The sequence below is a fragment of the Pipistrellus kuhlii genome, unplaced genomic scaffold (genome assembly GCF_014108245.1).
Source record: "Pipistrellus kuhlii isolate mPipKuh1 unplaced genomic scaffold, mPipKuh1.p scaffold_m20_p_10, whole genome shotgun sequence".
Taxonomy (NCBI): domain Eukaryota; kingdom Metazoa; phylum Chordata; class Mammalia; order Chiroptera; family Vespertilionidae; genus Pipistrellus; species Pipistrellus kuhlii.
In genome coordinates, this window is record NW_023425405.1 from 24789316 (window position 1) to 24811949 (window position 22634).

Genomic DNA, 22634 nt, shown 5'->3' on the forward strand with positions numbered 1-22634 from the left:
GACACTGGCATTTTTGAGCAAGACAATTCTTAATTGTACAAGACAGTCCCACAAATTAGAGGGCATTGGCAGTCCTGCCCCTGCCCACTAAATGCCAGTGGAACCCCCCATCATTTAAAAACACCCTCCCATAAACGCATACTAATACATACACATGCACACACAACCATGTGAATGCATACCCATGCACATACACATGTGAATACACGCACACCTGCACATGCACACACGTTTGTAAATGTTCTTGGGATAGGGGCAGGGGGCTCAGGAGGAAAATAGTATTCCCCATAGTTGAGAGCCTGTAGCCTACTGAACTCTTTTTGCGACAACTCAGTGAAAAGCAGAACATAGTAGTCTCTGCAACAGTGCCAGGTGACTTACAGGAGGATTGCATGTGCGTGGTAGTGTCAGGTGGGGTACAGAGTGGCATCTGTACCCTCAATAAAACACAGTAACATGTCTTTGTAATATAACTAACTAATCTTTATTGAATGTTTATCACATATCCCACACAGTGGGTTAAGTGTTATACTTTGTTAATTTAATTCTCACAACAACCTGTGTGGCCCCCTTTTTCATGGAAGGAAACTGAGGCTTAGAGGGTTTCAAGCCATGGACCAGGTTAGCACTTTGGGTTCGCATCAAGGCCAAGATTCACCCACAGGGTCTGACTCCAGACCCTGAGTCACCATGCCGTGTTGGCTCTGCTCGACTATTTAGCAAGAGGAAACTTCAAAATTCCAGGGTGAAAGAACCCTTTGCAAGTGTGTCCCTCCTATTGATTATAATGTAGATTGCGTTTCACAAAATATATTCTGTGTAGTATTAATTTAGTGGGATGAGAATAATGGGTTCCATGGGCAAAGAAGTTTGAGAAACCCTTTCAGAAGGGCATGAGTACAGGGCAATGAAACAGTAACTCCGAAAACCAAACAAACCTCAGAAGGGTGCCTCAGTGTTTCACAGTGAGTCCAGAGGTGATTTCAGAACATTCGGAAGCAAACAGTGGGAAAAACTACAGCAGGAGCTGATCTGCCAGGAAATGATTAAAAGCCAGTTAGCACTGATTAGGCTACGGGAAAAGACTGATAAAGGGTTAGTGGCCTTTCTTCTGGTTTCGTCATAACAATACGTACAATTTATTATGTGCAAATTAAGTATCTTTTGTAATTTTTACTATTATAATATCCCTTTCACAGATAAAGTACTGAGTCCTAGAGAAGTTGGTAAAGTAGCTTCCCCTAAGGCCGCTTAACTGTATTTAATGGCAGTGCCAAATTTGAACCCAGTTCCAACCTCATGTCTTGTGATTTGAAACACTCTCCACAAAGCTCCCAGGACTTATGGTTTGCTCAGGGGCTCTCAGAGTGAGTGAATGTCCAAAGTGAAACCACCTCAAAGACCATGCCTGCGAGTGCCTTGAATTAGTGATTCGTGTTACATCGCCGCCTTCATTTCAGTGTATCTCTTCAATCTAAATTAGTTATCGGGTCTGAGTACTAAACTTGAAGTTTCTTTCTGGTATGATTTACATTTTTTAATTTTATTAATATATTTTAAATTTTAAATTTACAGATCTCTACATTGTTGCATGATTCTTTTTTTTTTTTTTTTTTTTTTGTGGATTTGGGTTGATGAAATGACATCCATCTGCCTAGAAGTGCACCCAGTCTGATCCCCTTCCTATAGTCAGAGTGTGTCCTTGGTGAACTGCCTTAGTGGCCACTCCAGAACTAACCATTGACCAGAGTTTAAATTGTTGATGATACCTGCATCCAACTTCTCATTTTTTTCAATTTCTTCTTTCCTTTTCTTTTTCAACAGATGTTGGTGCATTTTTTGAAGAGGGGATGTGGCTACGGTATAACTTCCAGGCACCCGTGATCAACAGCAAAGAACTGGGCAGCAGATCGGAGAGTTCACCCGATCCACAGGGCCCACTGCCAGACCTGGCCCAGGAGCAGATTCGGTTCAGCTTCAGTACCTCCAAGGCGCCCTGCATTCTCCTCTACGTCAGTTCTCTCACCACTGACTTCTTGGCAGTCCTCGTCAAACCCACTGGTAAGGACAAAGATAGCTAGCCTTTGAACTAAGTAGAGATGAGCTTTAAAGCAGTAAAATTAATTTTATATAAATCAATGAGTTATCCTGATTATGATAATGATCAATAGGTTCCTACAGAACATACGGATATTTAGTAGAAATAGAGAATCAGAGAAATTTGCATTCCTAACCAGTCTCAGAATTTTACATTCATAAAATATCCCTAACATCAAGGTCACTTAAAACAGGGGTATATTTATTATACTCTTGTAATATGAACCAGAGAGGGTCAGGCAGGTGGCTAAGACAGGTATCCTGGTGGTAATGTGAGCATGGCCTTGTGGCCTGACTTAGAAGTGTAAACCTTCCTAATGCGTATAAACTTGAGATCTAAGACACCTACAGATTTAAGATCACTTTTTTTTTTTTTTTTTTTTTTTTTTACTAATGCGGTGTATCAAAGAGCAAATCTCTAACTCATTTCCCAGAGAGCTTGTGTAACTGGCGCTGTGGAGATCCTCTCTCATCATCTTGCTCTTCAGTGGTTAGGCTCTGCAGCCTTCTTTGATGGTGACTGCAGGTTGTAACATCTGAAAGATCAAGGGCTTCTTCCAAGGGAACCGAGAATTATTACTATCATAATTCAGCTCGAGTTTTAAAAAATAGCAAATTCTTCAACTTGTTCTTTGGATAATACACTGTAAGTTTAAAAGATGGGTAAACAAATGCTAGGATTTTCCCTTTTAGAAATTATTCCTAAAGTGATTAGCCAAAAATTAGATAGAAATTTAGCATGAGGTGTCCATCATGGTGTTACTTATAGAAAGGACTGAGAAGTTTAACTTGAGTAAAATTTTGGTTTGTGAAAGAGTGAATCACAATTTTATGCAATGTTATATATCCATTAAGAATACAATTCATGAGGAGTAATTAATGGCATGGAGAAAAATATTTTAGTGGTATCATGTTAAACCAAAAAAAAGAGGCAAGATACAGTTTTGACTGTCTAATGTCAGTCTGACTTTGTGAAAAATGTATGGATAGCCAGGAAAGCAACAACGTGAACATCAGTTGTCTGTTTGGATGTTGGTTTGCTGCTCCTTAGTAACACTCTTCTACACATGTCAGTGCCCACACTGAGCAAGGATCACTGTTCTAAATGGCAAAAATAATACATAAAATCAGTGAGGAAGCAGGAGGTAAAGGTACATAGCCCCTGCTTTTCAAGAGTTTACATCTCCTGGATCTGGCTAAATAGATTTGTAATCCAATGATGTTGTCCAACCTCGTTGGGCAGGGACGATGGTCCTCACATTTAGCTTGTCAAGAATTTAATGTACACAACCCAGTAGATGCTGTGCTGTCTGCTCCTCAAGACATGGCCATACAAAAATGTGGTCCCCAACTGTATTCAGTAACTTAATAGCCAACACCCACCCTGAGAGTATGCTATGCATGCTGGTGTTTGTGGGCATTTGTCACAGGCAAGGATTTTCACTTAATATCAGTTGCTGGCAAGAGTTTTCATTTAATAGTAAATTGATTTAATATCAGTGACTACCATGGAATTATGCCCAAAGCATGCTAAGTGTTTCATATGTATCTATTCCTGTGAATACATATCTTCGTGCCATAGACACTATTCTATCACCTTTCTACAGGTGACCTGGGGTACATAGGTTTAGTGACTTGCGCACACAGTGGGTGATGGCAAACCCAGGTTCCTAGGCCCTGGGTTCCAGGCCCAGAGCTCTGAGCTGCCCTCTCCATGCTGCAGAGACCTCAGGACCCTCTTGGTGCATTTTCAAAACATAGCCAGCCGGCTTCTATCAAATTATCACAAGGCCATCTTCAGACTGCTGATGAAAATGTAGCTTTTTTATACTTCAAATACTGACATTTTTTTTTTATTAACTGATATATAGAGCAAAAAAAAAGTTGAGGAAGTCATTTAAGGGGGGAAAAATCAATAAGGATTCTGCCAAAATAAAAAATAAAAACCTAGAATGTCTTATCTAAATGTCTTCACTGTTCCCCAGAGGCAGGTCCTCCCCCAGTTCTGACAGTGCTCTGACTCAGACACCCAGACTCACAAGCTTGGTATCATCCATGCACATTCCACCCTTTCCCATCTGTGGGCCATCAGGCAAAACAGTCCTGTGGAGTTTGTCTTTGGGAGGCCACCCCCAGCGTCTTTAGCAGCCCTCACCTCCCATAGGGGTCCTGGGGACCCGTTACTCCTTCATGGGACAGCAGGGCCCCTCCGTATGTCCACCAGGGTGCTATGTCCCAATCAAGCTCTCTTCTTCCAGTCCCTTGCACCTTAACACCCACCACAGCCAGAGTGGGTCTTCTTTTATGCACAGTGTCCCTATCATAGAAGGAGTAGTGCCTTCTTCTCCCCCGAGGACCACAGGAGAAATCCAAAATCCTGCAACCTTCCAACCGAGTCCCACCACCTGCCTCGTGGGGAAGAGCTCCAAGTGTGGAACCAAAATGCCAGGGTTTGAATTCTGCATCTACATTTGTGGGTAGTGAGATGTAAGTTTCTATCTGTAAAACACTGTCTGCCGCATAGGATGTTGTGGAAAATCTATGTGTAAAACACTTATTACATGTAAATGTTAGAGGTTATTATGATCCACATCCCCTGTCTTGTCACACATTCAATGACAAAGGAATTTGTTCTACCCCAAGGGCTCTGTGGACATCTGTTTCCCTACCCATTACATTCCCTTTCATGGAAAAGTCCCATTTTCTTCTCTGATCTAAGACATGCCTTTCTTTTTTTTCTTTCTTTCTTTCTTCCTTTCTTTCTTTCTTCCTTTCTTTCTTTCTTTCTTTCTTTCTTTCTTTCTTTCTTTCTTTTCTCCTCTCTTTTTTTTTTCCAATTACAGTTCACATTCAGTATCAGTTTGTATCTGTTTCAGTATACAGCTTGGTGGTTAGACAATCACATACTTTACAAAGTGTTCCTCCTGGTATTTCAATGTAGACCCAGGTTAAGTATTGTTTCCTTTCAATGATGACTCCTTACTTTAAACTCCTGTTACACTTATTTTAAATGTCATCTGCTTGGCATTTAGTGCCCTGTGTTGTTATCTGCCTTTGTTATAAGTACTGCCTGTCTTCCCAGTGAGATGAGAGGCCTGAGCCCACACTAGTTGCCAATAGGTGAGTGTTTACAATGACAGTGGCGGTGACCAGGAGAGAGTAAATCTGGAAAGCACATGAGTGGCGGCAGTCAGTACAGGAGCAGTTCCTTAAGGCTGCTTTCATGCCCTCAGGAGATGAATATTTTATTTTAATGAACAAATATTAATATTTCTCCCTATCATCATGTTGTACTTCTCTTGTGCTATCATTTGAAAGCAATCAATATAGCATTTGAATTTATTATTCAAGCATATTGCTATTATGGTTTATAGATATTTATTATATATAATTTAAAGATCCAGCTCATCTTTTTTCTCAAAGCAAATAATTTCTGTTGCCATTGAGGGAAACAGTTATAGACATCTTAAATCATGTTTACAAAGTTCAAGAAAGCAAGAAAAGAGAGAAATATTTTTAAAAACCCACAACTGAATACTGATTTGAATGAAATTGGGGAACTTAAAGGGACCAACAACAGAGACAATAGAGAGGAGAATGTTCACTTTTTTGCATAATTACCAGTACCTCTGACCTCTGGCCATCAAAGGTAGAGCCTTCCTTTACTTCTCTCTGTCTTCCCAGACCCAGGCACACTGGGGAACTGGGGCTGGTTGTATGAGAAGTGACTGGTCCACACTGGGGAACTGGGGCTGGTTGTATGAGAAGTGACTCTACACCTACAGAAAAACAGATAGCCTACTTTCAGACTCTGAAAATTGGATTCAACAGTGCTTTGCACAATCACTAATGTATTCTGAAGAAACAAATAAATAAATGATGAATGAATACAGCTACGTGTTTAAGAAAGTTGGTTGAGATTATACAAGGTTAGAACACCGGAAGGAAAAGGGAGTCAAGACAGTCAACTTTCTGCATGTTCAAATAACCACCTGATCATCTCCTTCACTCTGAAACTATATATTATTTTTAGTGCTGTTAGGATAAAGAGAAAATGGGTAAAACCTTGAAGAAGGGGGAAGATAAGCAACTCAGGAAAAGGCAGCAGCATATTCCAAGATCCTGAGATAGGAAGGAGAATTTAATTTCTAGGGCATACGAGAAGTTGAAGGTAACAAACGTGAAAAGAGAGAAGGTAAATGGTATGATTTGAAAATAAAGTAACAGGCAGAACTCAGACCAAACAAGGCATTATAAGGTACAATAAGAATGTATGTCTTCATCTTATGAGCAACTGGAAGACTTTGAAAAATGTTAAGTAAGGCATTGAAATAATCAGTTATGCATTTTGAAAAGACCTGTCTGCAAAGAAAATGTGGGAAAGAAAAAAAGCACAGAAGCAGGGAGATCATCATTCATTCATTCAACAAATATTTATTCACACCTACCAAGTATCAGACATTATACTCTACATTGGAATAATATCATAAATGATATATACAAAAGTCCTTGCTCTCATGAAACACATTTAAGTGGAAAGACACAGATAATAAAATAAAGACAATATGTAGTACAATGTATAATAAGAACTATAATAGGGGGGAAAATAAAGCAGAAAAGGGAGGGCCTGGACAACAGAAAGGAATGGGTAAATTCTGCTTTTAATGAAAAAGCCACCAAAATAATCACTAAGAAGATGATATTTGAGCAAAGACCTAAAGGGAGTGAGGAGTCAGCCAGACAGATAACTGGGGTATAAGCATCCTAGATGGAAGAATTAGTAAGTACAAAGGTCCTGAGGAAGGAACATGCTGGCTTCTGGAGAAACAGCAAGGAGGCTACAGTGAGCAAGGAGGGGAATAATAAGAGATTATGTCAGAGGTGATAGTGGAAGATCATATAGGGCCTAGAGAGCCCATGAAGAGTTCCATTTTTACTACAAGTGAGATAGGTGGAAGGCATTAGAAGGTTCTGAGCAGGGGATCATTTGAAGTATCAGGTGGAGAGGATGTGGGTCTGTGAGGGGCAGAGAACAGGGTGGGGGAGGTGAGGGTAGGGCAGAAGCAAGAGGTTAGCTTTGAGGCTAGTACAGTAACTCAGGCCTAAGATGATGGTGGCTTGGTCTAGGGGTAGTAATGGTGATGATAAAAAGCAAAAAGATTTGAGGTATATTTTGAAGAGCCAAGAAGATTTGTTGACAGACTATACGTGTATTCTAGAAGGAAGAGGGGAGTCAAGATAGTGGATCTTTTGGCAGGAGTAGCTGAAGGGATGAAAGAAAATGTGAAAACTGCAGTGGAATATGGGGGAGGGGGGCACGGTAAGATTAAGAGTCTGTTTTTGCATCTGTTGGGTTTGAGGTGTTGATAAGAGAATGGGAAGAGCAGAGAAACAGGAGTCTCACCAGAAAGTGAGGTGAGGTCAAGACAGTCACTGATATGGAGTGGCCAACAAAGATGTGAGGTCAAGACAGTCACTGATATGGAGTGGCCAACCAGGGGCCAGAGGCAAGGGGCTCTGATGGAGCTGAGATAGCAAGGGAGTTGTTTTTGTGCGTTTCACACAAGGCGTTCTAAGCACCATGGAGCTCCTGTGGGTACAGAGATGGAGAAGAATGGGGCAATTTAGAAACATTTCAGAGATGAAAACAACAATGTTTAATTGAAATGCTGTGAGTAAAGGGATCTAGAATAAATATTAAGGTAAAAATCAGAACTAGCGGAGGTTTGTTGAATTTACTTCAAGTGCAAAAATAGAAAATGCAATTCATTCTTGATCATCCTAATGAATGTTTCTTTCAACTCTGGGAACTTGGCAGAATATTTTAAGTAGCACTTATAATGCTGGGGTGCCTAGATGAGGAAAGGCAGCATTTAGGAACTATTGCATTTATTTGTGTATATATAAGTGCATGAGGAATATCTGGAAGGTGATTTGGCCAGAGAGTTAGAGTAGTTACCTTGGGTTGGTGAGGTTTCCATTGACTATCTTTTTTATTTCTGTGCACTAAATTTTAATTATTATGTTTTATTTCACAACTTAAAAATCAGAATATCAGTTTTGTTCCTATAGAAGGTGCATGAAAGAGGCCACAAGGAATCCATGAGGTGATTTGCAATTGGTCAGACTCCCTTTTTTAACCTTGGAAATGTTAGCTATTGAAATGAAGATTCCAATTTGAGTGAAAAATTAGGTAAAAACATTGGTCTTTAAAAATCATAAATAAGACAATAAAGTTACGTTTGCCATGCAGATTAATTAAAAACAGGATCTACAATATTACATGTATCTTCTTGAATATCATTTGTCATTATTGGGAAGAAACAAGAAGGATGGAACAAAGAGTAATACATCCAGTCAAAGTGAGCTTTCACAGAGGCAACCAGGACTCAGGGCCTGGGAAGCCCATCATTTCCTTTGTTTTGCATTTGGATTGAGCAATCTCTAACCTCAAATAAAAGTAATCTCTTTGCTCCCTTGGTGTCAGCAAAGCCACCCCAAATGCCATATGTTTACCTTTTATAAGTTAGGTTTGTTTTTAATATTATATGCTCATGATTCTTTCATACAGCAAATGGCATGCTTTGCCAATGCTGTGAGACTGTCCCTATGTCCTGCATTTTTTTTTTTCTTCAGTGTATTTTGTGGAGCCTCCACATTCCTATATGTATATTTTCATTCTTTTTTCCCAGGCACTTTCCTACCTTGGATCATTTTATACCTTTTGCTGCTCAAACTTTGAGATCATGGTCACTGATGGCTCACTGTTTGTAGATTGTAAACACGTGAGTGCCAGGTGCTGTTAACCCTCATGGATGAGTGTGCCTCAGAGCTAGTGACTCAGAATTCAGAATGGCAGATGTAATTGATGGACATCAAAGGAGGGAGCAGGGTTCAATGCAAACCTAAGTGTGAAACCTGGAAAAAAATTACTGAGTTTTTCCCCCCTTTTCCTTATATAGGAAATCTTCAGATTCGCTACAACCTGGGTGGCACCAGAGAGCCGTATAATATTGATGTAGACCACAGGAATGTGGCTAATGGACAACCCCACAGTGTTAACATCACCCGTCATGAGAAGACCATACTGCTCAAGGTACACATATGTGTGCATATCAATTGTGTATGATATAGTATGATAACCTCTATAATACTTGGCCATTGGTTTTACTTGGTTTTGTTTGGGAGGTGGGACAGATGGAAGAAATGCATGCTCATACTTTCTCCTACAAATTCCTAATTAGTGAAGTAGAAAGATGCATAGTTCTTCTAGCAAAGACAATGATGAAGTTGATGGAAATGAAATTTCATAGGGAGAAGCTAGAATAAATGTTGACTCTGTATATTCTCGTAGCTTTTCTCCTATGGTCCACACAGCCATCAACCTACTGTTTTTATCCACGGCACCATCTTTTTCCTCCATGTGCTCAGATGTCTGAGGCTTAACATTTCCCAGCAAAAGCTACCTTGGTTTATCTGACCTATTTCTTTCACTCTTCCGACATGATATGCATAATTGTATTTTCTTTTTTTTTGGTCTCTGTGGATACTTTGTCTTAAAAATCTTCAGAACACAAACCTTCCACGGAATCTCAGACCCTGCTTGTAGACTCTTAGCACACAAAGGGATGGTTTTTTCATGATGCTTGAATTTTATGTCAGGTTCATTGTATTATGCCTACTCCTACCACCAATTTTTACAATAAAGAAACCAGCCTGGGAGGCACCATGAATAAAACATAGCATGAGGAGGTCTCCCTGGGAACCAAGCCAAAAGATCAAGGATAGGAACTGTCACTGCCTTCTCCAGGAGTTCAGAAAAGATACCTGTCGGCAGGAAGAACTGCGGGGATGCTGTTCTGTCAGTGGAGTGGAGTGTCATTTGGCAGGGGTTCAGCTGCCTCTCAGACCTCGTTCAGATTTGGCTCCTTGCTGAGGGAAGTGCAGGTTGTAAGAAAAGGTGCAGCCCTGTCTCTTTCTGAGCACAGGTGGATGTCAAATTCATAACTTGATAGGGAGTTTATGCTTGGCCTATAGCCATCAATGCTAGCGGGTATTTTAAGGATAGGCCTTTCTTAGAAAAAGAATAACAACGGGAAGTTACAGCTTATTGTGTAGCCAAACATAGTGGAAATAAGGTGACTTCACAGTGACAGCAGAGTCTCTGTGCCTAGCGAAGTGCCTGGCACATAGTAGGTCCTGCAAATTATTTACTAAGTAAACCAACCCATCTGTGTCCATGACTCCTGTTTTATAGCACTTTATCAACATGTGTTTATTGGCTTTTCATTGGAACCATTCTCTTGTTTTAAACAATGCCATCTCATTTATTTTAAAGTAAGTGACTTATCTTGCCATTTTACAATTGCAAAATAATATTAAAAGATAAAAAGAGCTCAATAATTGGCTCTAAAGACAGTATAACAGAGGAGACCTGCAACAGCTGTAGATTCATGCAAGGCTAACCCTCACTCTCTCCAAGAAAACACCCGTCTATTAAGACCGAGCACTGTGGGTTGCAGAACCACAGGCAAAGATGAGGATGGGGTGAGTGGGAGCAAAGAGTAGAGGGATAGACTAAATAATTATACTTCTGGATATATTTTCCAAAATGAGAGCTTGGAGATAGGGTAGGTTAAGAAGGACTTCCTTCTGGTACATTCCATTAAGTCCACACACTGGGGATCAAGCCCATAACCGGGCATGTGCCCTGACCAGGAATTAAACTGTGACCTCTTGATTTTTAGGTCAATGCTCAACCACTGAGTCACGCTGGCTTGGCTAACCAGCAACTTTTTAAGAACAAATATCAACTTAATCAGAGCGGCAGTTTGCCACAGTGAATTAGAGTGGGAAGGACTATTTTCAGAACCTGGAGTTTTAGAGCTTGAAAAGCCAGGGAAATTCAGATAGTGGGTTATACAGAGACAGCCGAGAACCCAGGGAAGAGTCTGTTCCCATTGCTCAGGATTATTTGGTTGCCAGGAACCAAAGACTAATTCAAAGGTGAGTTTTAAAGTACTATAGAATAATGTCTTTGGAATTAAGGTGAAATTTTATATATACTCAGACATCCTATAATTTAGATGCTGTTTATCTGTGTTTATGGTGTTTTTAAAAGCAGATTTACTTCCCTAGCAGGGTTTGACCAAAGCTAACATTAAGATAATTTGCATTTCCTGAGCACATGCCCTGGTGCTGAGCACTTGAGAGAAATTGACCTTGGGTAAAACATTTGCTTCCAAAAAACAACATTCCTCGTCTCCACATAGATAATGAAGAACTGATTCCAGGAATTGTCAGACACCAGCATGAACCAGAACCCGTGACAACCCTCAAGTGGTATCATTTGTGAAAACTCACATTTGCACCAGGGATAATAGCTAAAGGCTTAATGCCAGTCAAAATGTAAAACAAATCCCGGAAGGCAGAGAGCACCTGAAAAAGTACTGTATGTGATGAAAACTCATGCTGATTAGCATGCATCCAAAAGCTGAACATCACAATGAATAATTTCAACAACTTGTATCATAAATCCTTTCTTTCTACTCTCCTTTCTTCCTGCTGTCCATGGTGATTTTCTTCTTTCTTCCATTTTATCCCGACCACATTGCACAAAGGATCTAAGGTTTATAAGGGAACATAAAATGAAATTGAAAATTAAAGTAAGTCACAAAAAGTAGGTCTCCAAGACAAGGGGAAAATAGATCATAATTACCCAGGTCATAGTTCTCACCCATATGGGTAAATTTGGCCCTTAACTTCTTCATGGCCAGAAGTACACAACCCATGAGGATAAAACTTGTCCCACTCTATTCTTATTTTTCTTTTTTAACACCATGGATAATATTCACTGCTAGAGAAAGCTGCCCATAGCATGGTTCACTTAGGCAATCTCACACTGTGATAAAAGCTCACTTACATTGATGCTTACCTTGTTCCAGGCACTCCACTAAGCACATTATACACATTCTTCCATTTAGTCCTCACAAAGCATGATGTGAAACTCGCCAGTAGAAAGCAGGAAGTAGCAAAAGCATGGTTGAACCTAGGTCTATTACACTTAGGAGTTTACCCAGGCTCTCATCACTACCTAATAGATGTCTGGAAAGAAGGTCATAAAACTTTCAAAGTGGATACCACTGGCCAGTAAAAATTGAGTGGTAGTGGTGGAAATGTTACTATTACTATAAAGTAGTTCAAACATTTGCAAAAGTATAGATAAAATAAATGCACACATATGTAGCCACCCCCAAACATTACAAAACATTGCTCTATTTCTTCAGATATTTTTAAAAATGCCATGATAGTTGAGACCCTTCATCCTCTTTGTCACATAGTGAGCCCAAGTAAGAAAGCAGACCATGTCTTCAACAACATTTCTACAACAACATTTTTCACAAGAATCATTAGGAAAGTCAAGCGTAACCTAAAAATGGACTTTATCACAAACAATTTCACAGGCAGTGGATGGGGGGAAAGGGCTGAAATTGTATAGCTTTCTGATATTCTGCCCTAGTCTAAGGATAAAACTAACTCAAAAAAAATTTGAATAAGTTGTATGTTATTTGAATGACTATAGCATATCTTTTGGGTTTTGATGGAAGTTAGACAATAGAGTTCAGGAATATGTCCTCTGGCACAAATACTTAGAATCTATATTTTCTAAAAGTTAAATGTGCATATGGTAAGGACATATGATTTTGGCTCTCATTAAACTGGAGGGCCATCCCATTTTTACCAAGAAGATGGTCAGATTTTCTGCAAGCAAAAAAAGAACTTTCTTTATAAATTCTTCCAAGTCCCCATGAACAAACAATGACGAGGTTCCCAAATTCTTCTACCACATAGACCATGACCAGTTATTTTCACCAGGAATTTTTAAAACAAATATTCAAAAAAAAATTCAATGACATCTCTTAAAATAAAGATAACTATTTATTACCTGCTATAAATCAGAATTTTAACCAGATTGTACAAAACCAGTTGCATCAATGGTTAATCAAGCTACATATTGAGTATGAATCTTAAAAAGGTCCAGAGAAGTATTACCTACAGCAATAACAGTGTGTGCTAAATGCTAGGGATAAAAAAATATATACAAGCATTATGGTAAAAGCAGTTGCTATGACAAGTAAACTCCGAAATATCAATGATTCATCCCAATAAAAGTCGGTCTTATATCAGATATCATTTTAGAAAAGGAAAGTCTTGCAGTCTCTAGCAGGGAGGACATTCTGAGTACCCATGGCCACCAATCCTCTCATATCCCTTGGCAGTGGTCTGTTTTCTTAATTTGGTCAAATTCTTGTCCATTACTTGCCTGGCTCTCCATGGCTCCATATTCTGGGAGACTCTTCCTCTTCCAAGATCTGTCATGGCCACTGCTGAATGGAGTGTTCGGATGATGCCTTCCTTGAAGCTGTGAAGCCCTGAGGGTTCGTTTCCTGCAGTTTTCAATTATACTAAGGGTTATTTTATATTCTCAAGCCCTTTATATATCAGACCTCTTTCTTGTCTCTTTTCCAGCATAACAACCTTCAAAATCTGAGTTGGTTTCTGATCTATTTGTTGAAGTCAATTTTGTGTAGATACACCCTACATTTTTTCCTAGATGTAAATCTTCAACCCACATAATCATTTGCTTCCTAGTGCCCATGCCTCTCTTTCAAGGTCATGGCAGCTACCTTCAGGCCATCTGAAACAAAAGGCTTGGGTGAAAAGGAAAGACTCTCAATTTTAACTTCACCTGTGGGGCTGAGTCAATTTGCTGAGCAAAGAAATCTTAAAATGCCTTTGTTAGTAAAAAATGTTCTCATTTTTATTTCTTACTCTCTGATGAAGGCTCAAAAATTTTGGTCTTTTCTCTAGGCCCTTTCACCAATATTTGGAAACTGGCCAGTTCTTTTTTAACTCATTTCTCTCTTGACATAAGCAGCCAGAAGAAGCTGACACTCATGAACATTCCTGCTGTTTTGAAGCTATAGGTTACAGGCACTTAGTCTGTCTTCTAGGTTATGTGAGGTGACAGTTTTACAAAATATTGCATGCCTTCATCATAAGTTGATAAAGAGTTGTTTGTACTAATGCCAGAAAATGATAGAATAACAGATATAGTAGCTCATTGCTATAACTATAAGGTTTCAAAGAAAGGGTAGGACACTGACACATGGGGATAAGGGAGTCACACATACTCCATACCTCTCCCCATGTGATGGAGAGCATGGAGGAACAGGGAGTGTATGTGCTCCAAATGAGAACAAAGATGCAGAAATATGAGTACTTTGTAGATTTAGCCTCTTTTTATCCCATAAGTTGAAAATACCACCACTGGAAAAGGCTCAGTGACAAGTATTACCTGGAGAAATAATAACTCTGAAATGGGTAACATCAAATGGTTCATAGTCCTGTATAGATACTAAATGCCATAAAACCAATAGTCTGGGGTACATGCAGAAATTTGTCACAAATTATTAGAGGGACAAATCCCACATATATGATTAATCTATGACAGATTCATAATCAGAAGCAGAGAATAGAATTCTGGTTGCCAGGGAAATGTGGCATATTAGTCAAGGAATACAAAATTTTGATTGTACAAGATGAATAAGTCCTAGAGATCTGTACAGCACAGTGCCTATGGTTAACAATACTGTATTGTGTACTTAAACATTTTTGAAGAGAGTAGATGTTAAGTATTCTTATATAGTAATAATAATAATACTAATAAAGAAAAGGTCAGGAGGAAACTTGTGGGGGGAATGAATATGTTTATAGCATAGATGGTGATGATGGTTTCAGGTGAGTATCTCCAAACTCACCAAGTCCTATGCCTTGATTATGTACTGCTTTTTGTAGATCAAAAATACGTAAATAATATAGATAACAGCAACAATGAAAAATTGTCAGAGGAATTGTATTAGTAGTAAAATGAAAAGTAATTGCTTCCTAGGGAAGCAATGTAGTATGTTAATGTCATAAAACATTGATGGGCAGAGACCACTAACACCATTTTCTGTGTGTGGAGAACTGGTCAGTTGGAAGGCATTTTAGGTAACCTCCTCTGTTCAAGAGAGACTCTCTACACAGGAAGGGGTTTAATGATCATGTTATGTAGGTCTCCGAACACTTTCATAAGATCCTTTCATTGATATGCTCAACCTTATGAGCTGGGAAAAGCTAATGCTATTAGGCCCATGAAGGAGCTTGGAAAACAGAGATTAAGGGGATTTAGGGGACTAAGAAAGTCCCAGTGCCCACAAGAGACAGACCCTTCTCCACTGGCCAGTCATACCATTGACTCAGTCACCTTTGCAAGCAGTCAAGGGATCAAGGCTCATCTTGGATAGTTTGCTTTATAGACTTTTGAAAATGTTTATATAAAACTAAGTCTTTGGGGGCATTCATGTTTTGTTTGGAGTTGATTAAGGTAGCAGTGGGAGACAGTGAGTAGCATGCTTGTCTGATAACTGTTTAGACCTATGTTGTGTTCAGAGACAGGAAGATGGAGAGAGCAGTCTAGAAGGTGATGAGACAATCTTCTCCATGGCTCAGAAAATGCTACCTGCAGCTGGGAGGTAGCATAGGCAGGTTAAAAGCATCTTTAGGAAAAGAGGTTAATAGAACAGCTTTTTTAAAATTGTTAGATATGCTATAAAGATTGTGTAATTTTTTTCTCAAGAATATTTATAAAGATGCTGGGAATTACATCTCATCCCAATAAGAGAAAACTCTATTAGATCAATAACCCTAATATATAAAAGGCCAGGGTCTGTAATGTCCAAAATGACCGAAGGCTCAACCAAACACCAGAAGTCAGTCCTGTAGTTAGTGCTGGGTTGCCATGGTGACCCAGCACTGACTGCCACCGTTGTGGGCACAGCAACCCAGCATTAACTGCCGAGGGGACTGCAGATCAGGCCTAGAGAGAGGCCCAAAGAGAGAAGCAGGGTCTGATTCACACCTCTGTAGCAGCTGTTGATCAGCTGTTGCTTCTCTCTTTCTCTCTGGGCTTTGGCAGCAGCTGTGCCTCTAATTCTCTCCAGGCTTCCAAGGGATCTGCTGATCAGCCCCACATCTCTGATCAGGCCCAGCGATAGGCCTGGAAATACTGACTGGCATAGAAACCAACCAGTCAGAATCAAGTCTGGGAGAACTGTGAGGAGCCAATGGCTGCCTAGGAGTTGGAGTTTTTGGTGCTGACTGCCATAGAAACTGACCAATCAGAACCAAATTGGCTGGCAGGGAGGGCAGTTGGGGGAGAGATCAGGCCTTCAGGGAGAGCAGTTTGGGGCAAGATCAGGCCGGCATGAGAGGGCAGTTAGGGATGATCTGGCAGGCAGAGGCAGTTAGGGGTGATCAGGCTGGCAAAGGAAAGCAGAGGTGAGATCATGCCAGCAGGGGATGGCCATTGGGGGCAAGATCAGGCAGGCAGGGAAGGGCCATTAAGGGGTAAGATCAGGCTTGCAGGGGCGGGCAGTTAGAGGTGATCAGGCAGGCAGAGGCAGTTGGGGGCATGATTAGGCCGGCAGGGGAGAGCACTTGGGGATGAGATCAGGCCAGCAGAAGAGGGCAGTTAAGAGCAATCAGGCAGGCAGACAGGAGTGATCAGGCAGGCAGGCAGAGAGGTTAGGGGTGATCAGGCAGGCAGACAGAGGGGTTAGGGGCAATTAGGCAGGCAGGCAGAGGCGGTTAGGAGTGATCAGGGAGCCAGGCAGGAGAGCAGTTAGGAGCCAGCAGTCCCAGATTGTGAGAGGGATGTCTGACTGCCGGTTTAGGCCAGACCTCTGTGGGATCGGGCCTAAACCGGCAGTCGGACATCCCCCAAGGGGTCCCTGATTAGAGAGGGTACAGGTTGGGCTGAGGGAAGCCCCCTCCACACACGAATTTTGTGCACCAGGCCACTAGTCCTATGTAATAAACAGCTAATATGCTAATGGTCATCATGCCATCACACCGTAACAACTGATCAGCAGGAGGCTACATGCACAGCAGGTGCAGCATGTATGGGTAGGTAGGGACTTGATGCTTTTTCTTCCAGACAAAACCTCTGTGGTTGCCTGAGGCTCAAGCAAGCCGCAGTTGGCGGCTGCCGCTGCCCAGGGCAGGCCCGAGGCTCAGGCAGTCTGTGGATGGCTGCGGCCGCTGCCCAAGGCCCAAAGCTCAGGCAAACTGCAGTGGCTGTGAGGGCCAAGACTCAGGCAGCCACACGGCTGGCAGTGGCAGTAGCAGAGGCATGATGGGGGCATCGCCTCCCCATCATCGCTGGGTCGCCTCCTGTAGAGGGAGGCCAGAGGTAGCAGCAGCAAAGAGGTGATAGGGTCAGTGCCTTCCCCTGATTGGCTATGGGGAGTGGGCCTAAGCCGTCAGTAGGACATCCGCTGAGGGCTCCCAGACTGTGAGAGGGGGCAGGTTGGCCTGAGGGATCCCTCCCCCCAGTACACGAATTTTCATGCACCAGGCCTCTAGTAATACTAATACCAGTAGTAGTAGTAACAGTAACAGTAGTAGTAGTAGTAGTAGTAGTAGTAAGGGTAACCGATGTTTCTTGATTATGCTATGAATCAGTCCCTTTTCTTAGTGCTTCAAAGGATGTACTTCATGCAACTCACATGCCTATGAGATAGGTACCATTATTCCCACTTTACAGATGATTAAACAGAAACACAGAGAAGTCAGCAGGGAGTAAAGCTGAGGCACAAATCCAGGTCTGCCTGATTCACAAGCCCAGACTCTAAACACTTCTTTAATTGGACATGGATTAGTTAGGCTTCTCAGATGCAATAGGCCAGCACATCTGCCTAATTAGGAAACCAAATTAAAAAAACTTGACTTGGCATGATTTCTGATGTGGGAAAGAATAAATTTTCCTCTACCCTTCCAGGTTCTGCCAGCGGGTCTAATCATTAAACCTACATGAGACAGATTAACAAAAGAAAATAACCAAATTTAATTACATACATATGGGAACTCTACATATATGAGAGAGTCAGAGATCCCCCTCTATGAAAGGTTAAAGAGACAGAAAGTTAAAATGAGATATAAATGGCATTGTGAGCTAAGGAGTAATATTAGGTGCCTGAGGCTTTGGAAAGCAGGAGGGTTGTTCTCAGATCGATAACAAGAGCAGATGTTCAGTAATCAGATATATGCCCTGCCATTTAGATAGGTTTAAAAAAAAAAAAGAAAAGAAAAGGTTATCTCTGGTAATAACTCTTATGATGGACAAGGCCCTCAATTTAGATTCTTCTAGATAGTTAAGGGAGGAAGTTTCTCCTGAGCCTGCAAGTCTTCATTGCCTTCAGCTCAAAATAATCCACATGGCAAAGTCCCACATCTTGAGGAGCCCTGTTCTAAATCCCTTCACTACAGTGTATTGATAGATAACAAAAAAGGTATATAAAAGTGGATACAGCAATATCTCAGTTTTATAAAACTAATATGATGGGGCCTTTAAAATAAAACATGAGTAGTGTTTGTGCTAAATAAGATATATTACCTACTGCAATTTATGAAAAATTACATTCATTTTTGAAATTCAAAATTAGGTGATACTCTCCTTAGGAAAAAAAATAATGTAATGGAGGTGAAAACATTTCTTTAAAAGAAATGACTGAATGGCATTTGCTGAGTGTCATAAAATTGTAACTTTATAAGTAAAAAGAACTAAGAAGTCCAACTTTGAGGCCAGTGTTGTTGTTTTTTGTCACACACAAAAAAATTCCACATCAGATCTTTAAGTAAACATGAACAGCACCTCCTGTTCTTTCCATTTTAGCATCCTTCCTTCTTTGGTAACATGGAGCCTGGACTGAAGTTAGACACTGAAACTCAGATCAATTATTAAAAAACATGTGCCTTTGTTACCTTTCAACTTTCTGCCAATAAAGAACAATAAAGAAAAAGTATATAGCTGTAAACACTCCTGAAAATTTTAATATCAGAGGTTGTTCAAGCCTTTATTAAAGAAAATGACACTGTTTGGAAATATTAAATCTTTTTAGGGATGTCAGAACAAATAAAGAAAATTGACCTAGCTAGCCTAAGGCCATTTTCTGGAAATTACATTTACTGTAACTTCTTGCCTGTGGCTCATTTAGTGTTTATCTACTCTAGATGATGAACTCACAGCCTTGGTGTACACTACAAGTGTGCTTGACAGGAGGGAGGTGAATTCAAGAATAATGATGAGCCCTTCCAAGTCCCCACGTCTCCCTTCCTGGAAACACTCTGAGCCACGTAGTCACTCTTGAGATTCTGAGCAAGTAATTACTACCTCCCCTTCCACTTTAATGGAAGACTGACTCATTACATCTAATTCTGTGGAGGGCATAGGTCAGTATGTTATTAGCTTCTTATATCATTACAAGGGTTTAATTCCATAGAAGATATCTGGGAAGAGAAGACGGAAGGATATAAAATTGGAAACTTCCCCATCAATTTGGTCTCTTTGCTAGTCAGAGTTTGTTCTTTTTTCAGTATTTCCATGTATCCAGAGAAGCCTATTCACAATTGAATACACCCAAAAACCCCATAACCTCATTAGCTTTTTGTAATTTGGTTTTAGGTTGGGCTATAGGTCCTTGGCCCTTAGAAGGGTATTATAGCAAGTTTGCCTTGTTTAATTCTGAACAGAGAGTAGAACTATATGGTGAAGTGTCTCCAAAAAAGAGAAAGTAGATACACAGTTATTTGTTCCCAGGATACCACCCACTGCCAAGGTGACCTGCCGCTGTAAGCTGAGGCCAGCTCTTCACTTAGAGGTTTGGGCACCCCCGTATGTAAAGAAACAAATTCTGGGTGTGCAGTGGAGATGTGGTGAAGGTCCCACTGGAGAAGGCAAAGTGTTCTCAAGATGGTTTTGGACTGTTCCATCAACAATGCACCTTTCTTACATGAAAACCATATGAGGATTGCTAAGAATTTAACTCAATGATATCTTGTTACCATAATATCTTACCCATGACTTATCACCCAGCCCACCACATGTTGGAAAAATTCTAAGCAACAACCATTCCTTAAGCCTGGCCTGGATGAAGTTTGGTGGTCATCAGCACCATAACATGCTTTCTGATAGGAGGTGACACTGAGATAAACTCAAACACATTCAAAATAAATTCAAAGAGAATCAATAGTTTCTGGCTACCTAGTGAAAGAAATTCAGATAAATGATGAGTTGGTGAGGCAGGAGAGATGAACAAAGTGTGACTTTTACCATTAAGGAGTTTATATTTGGGCAGGAGAGAAAAGATGTAGACACTCTCCAAACACATTTCTCCAGATAGTAGAAACCTGTTCTGCCTCATCTTCCTCTAAAAGAGATTTATCAAGTTGGACTCCCTATCAACATGTAAATAATAGAAAGGGGGTATAGCAGAAGGAAGTATTAGTAGTTTGGGCTGGTAATCGAACCATAGCTCATAAAGAGAGATTTCCTTTGAGGGTGGTATGAGTCTAAGCAGAGACCCCCAGAGAATTGGATGGCTACATTCATAGGTTGTCTCTAAACCATAAATAAAATGGAGTCGTTACTGGCAGATTCTTCTACTTTGTAACTCTGTGTTTTCCGGCAAGTTACCGAACTCCCTGTTTCCTTATTTGCGAACTAGGAATAGGGCTGCCTGTTTTAATGGAGCTTGTGAGTGTTTAGTGAAAATACATAGGAAAACATCTAGCATAGCCCATCTGCCAATAAATGCTACTTCCCTTTCCTCCTTCCCAATTCCCTTCTCTTTCTTAAAAGGGGAGAGAGAGAGAGAGAGAGAGAGAGAGAGAGAGAGAGAGAGAGAGAGAGGGAGAGAGAGAGAGAGAGAGAATATATCAACCAAGTCATTATCAACATGGCCTTCAGATGCATTGATTTGCAGACTAACCCATGGAGCAAGTCCTTGGCACCTAGTAGGCAGACAGTGTGGCTGTTGCCTCCATAAGCCACAGTTCAGCAGAAGCGACCATAAACCACACAGACATGAACCAAGGACCAACTGAAGTGTGAACTTGTGCTGAGGAAACACAGAAAGGGAAAAATTAATCACCAGAGCGGGTGGAGGGAGGAAGCTATCAGAGGAGACTTTACAAAGGCAGCTGGGCTATTTCTTAAAGGTTTTCCATGGGGGTGGGAGGACTACATTCTTTTACTTACCTTTTGCTGTAGGAATTCAAAGTTTACTCTCCTACAATTCTTAAAAATTATACAGAGGAAACTAAGAAAAAAAATAGTTCAGAGACACCAAGATGGCGGCATAGGGTAGACACCCGAATGCAGCCTACCACAACAAATTTGAATTTAGAACTGAAAAACAGGGGAGGCATTGCCCTGAAGCACCGGACAGCTAGCTGAGAGGAGGCTCTGCCATCTGGGAAGGAGAGAGAAGGCACGCTGAACCTCAGAAACTGTGAAGGTACGGAGAACTGTGTGCTCGAAAAGGCGCTGGCTTACTCCCGGCGCACGGAGAGGAAGGGCCGGACAGAGATTGCTGCTGGCGGGCCGGGCTGAGTTCGCTACTGGCTTACTCCCGGTGCACGGAGAAGGCAGACAGCTAACGCGCAATTGGCTTTCTTGTTCGAGAGGAAAACAGAATCACCCTATTGCTCTGATAGATGGCCCCAGACAGGGAGAGGCCAGACTGTCAGGCAGTGGGCAATGATCTCTCAGAGGTGTGTGAAGCCAGAGGCCATTACTGCGGGACTTGGGGAGGAGTCCAAGGGAAAACAGTTTGTCTGCACCAACCCGAGACTCCGCCCTACCTGTGGCTGAGCACAGAAGCTCTCCCAGAGGCTGGCTTTCTCTAAGGAGGGACTGGCAGGAACCCAAAGCTTGTTTGTGCCTTTATCAAAGAGGTGCGCGTGCCTGCAACCAATCTTCCGAAACTCTCCGAGAACAGGTCTTTTCTAAGGCGAGACTGACAGGGAACCAAAGCTTGTCTGCGCCACCCCGAGACCCCGCCCTATCCAAGCAGAGTACAGAAGCCCTCCTAGCTGAGACTCTGCTGATCCTCACAGCCAATTGGTTTGGAGATCAAAGCTTCCCAGTAATATCAACAATAAGCAAGGCTTAACAACAAGACTGCACACACAGCCCACAAAGGGCTACACCAAGACTGTCCACCGCAGGTAACTGGGAAGGCTGTGCTACTGGGCTCTACCAGAACACCTAGAACACAAAGCTATTCCATCAAATCAGGGAAACAACTAAAATGCAGACAAGAGGAAGGAGACAAAGGAAGGAGATGGAGGAAAAGAAAAGATTGGACATTGAGTTCAAAACTACAGTTATAAGGTTATTCAACAATATCCTAAAAAAGGCCAATAAAATAAATGAGACCTATGAGGATATGAAAAGGGAGCAACTAGAAATAATAAGGGATCAACAAGAAATGAAGAAAACATTGTCTGAAATAAAAAATATTATACAAAGTCCTAAAAACAGACTGGAAGATCACAAGAATCAAGACAAAGATTTAGAACACGAAGAGCCAGAGGACACTCCTCTGCAAAAGGGAGAAGATAAGAGAATCCAGAAAGTTGAAGATAGTGTA

General features: G+C 41.1%; 1 protein-coding gene across 1 annotated transcript in view; it reads left to right on the forward strand.

Annotated features, from left to right (window-relative positions):
- Window positions 1-22634, forward strand: part of CNTNAP2 (contactin associated protein 2) — a 1655787-nt gene that overhangs the window by 1531931 nt on the left and 101222 nt on the right. Inside the window, exons 19-20 of the mRNA XM_036429148.2 lie at window positions 1825-2061; window positions 9060-9193. Coding sequence (XP_036285041.1) covers window positions 1825-2061; window positions 9060-9193 — 371 coding nt within the window. The remainder of the gene's footprint in view (window positions 1-1824; window positions 2062-9059; window positions 9194-22634) is intronic.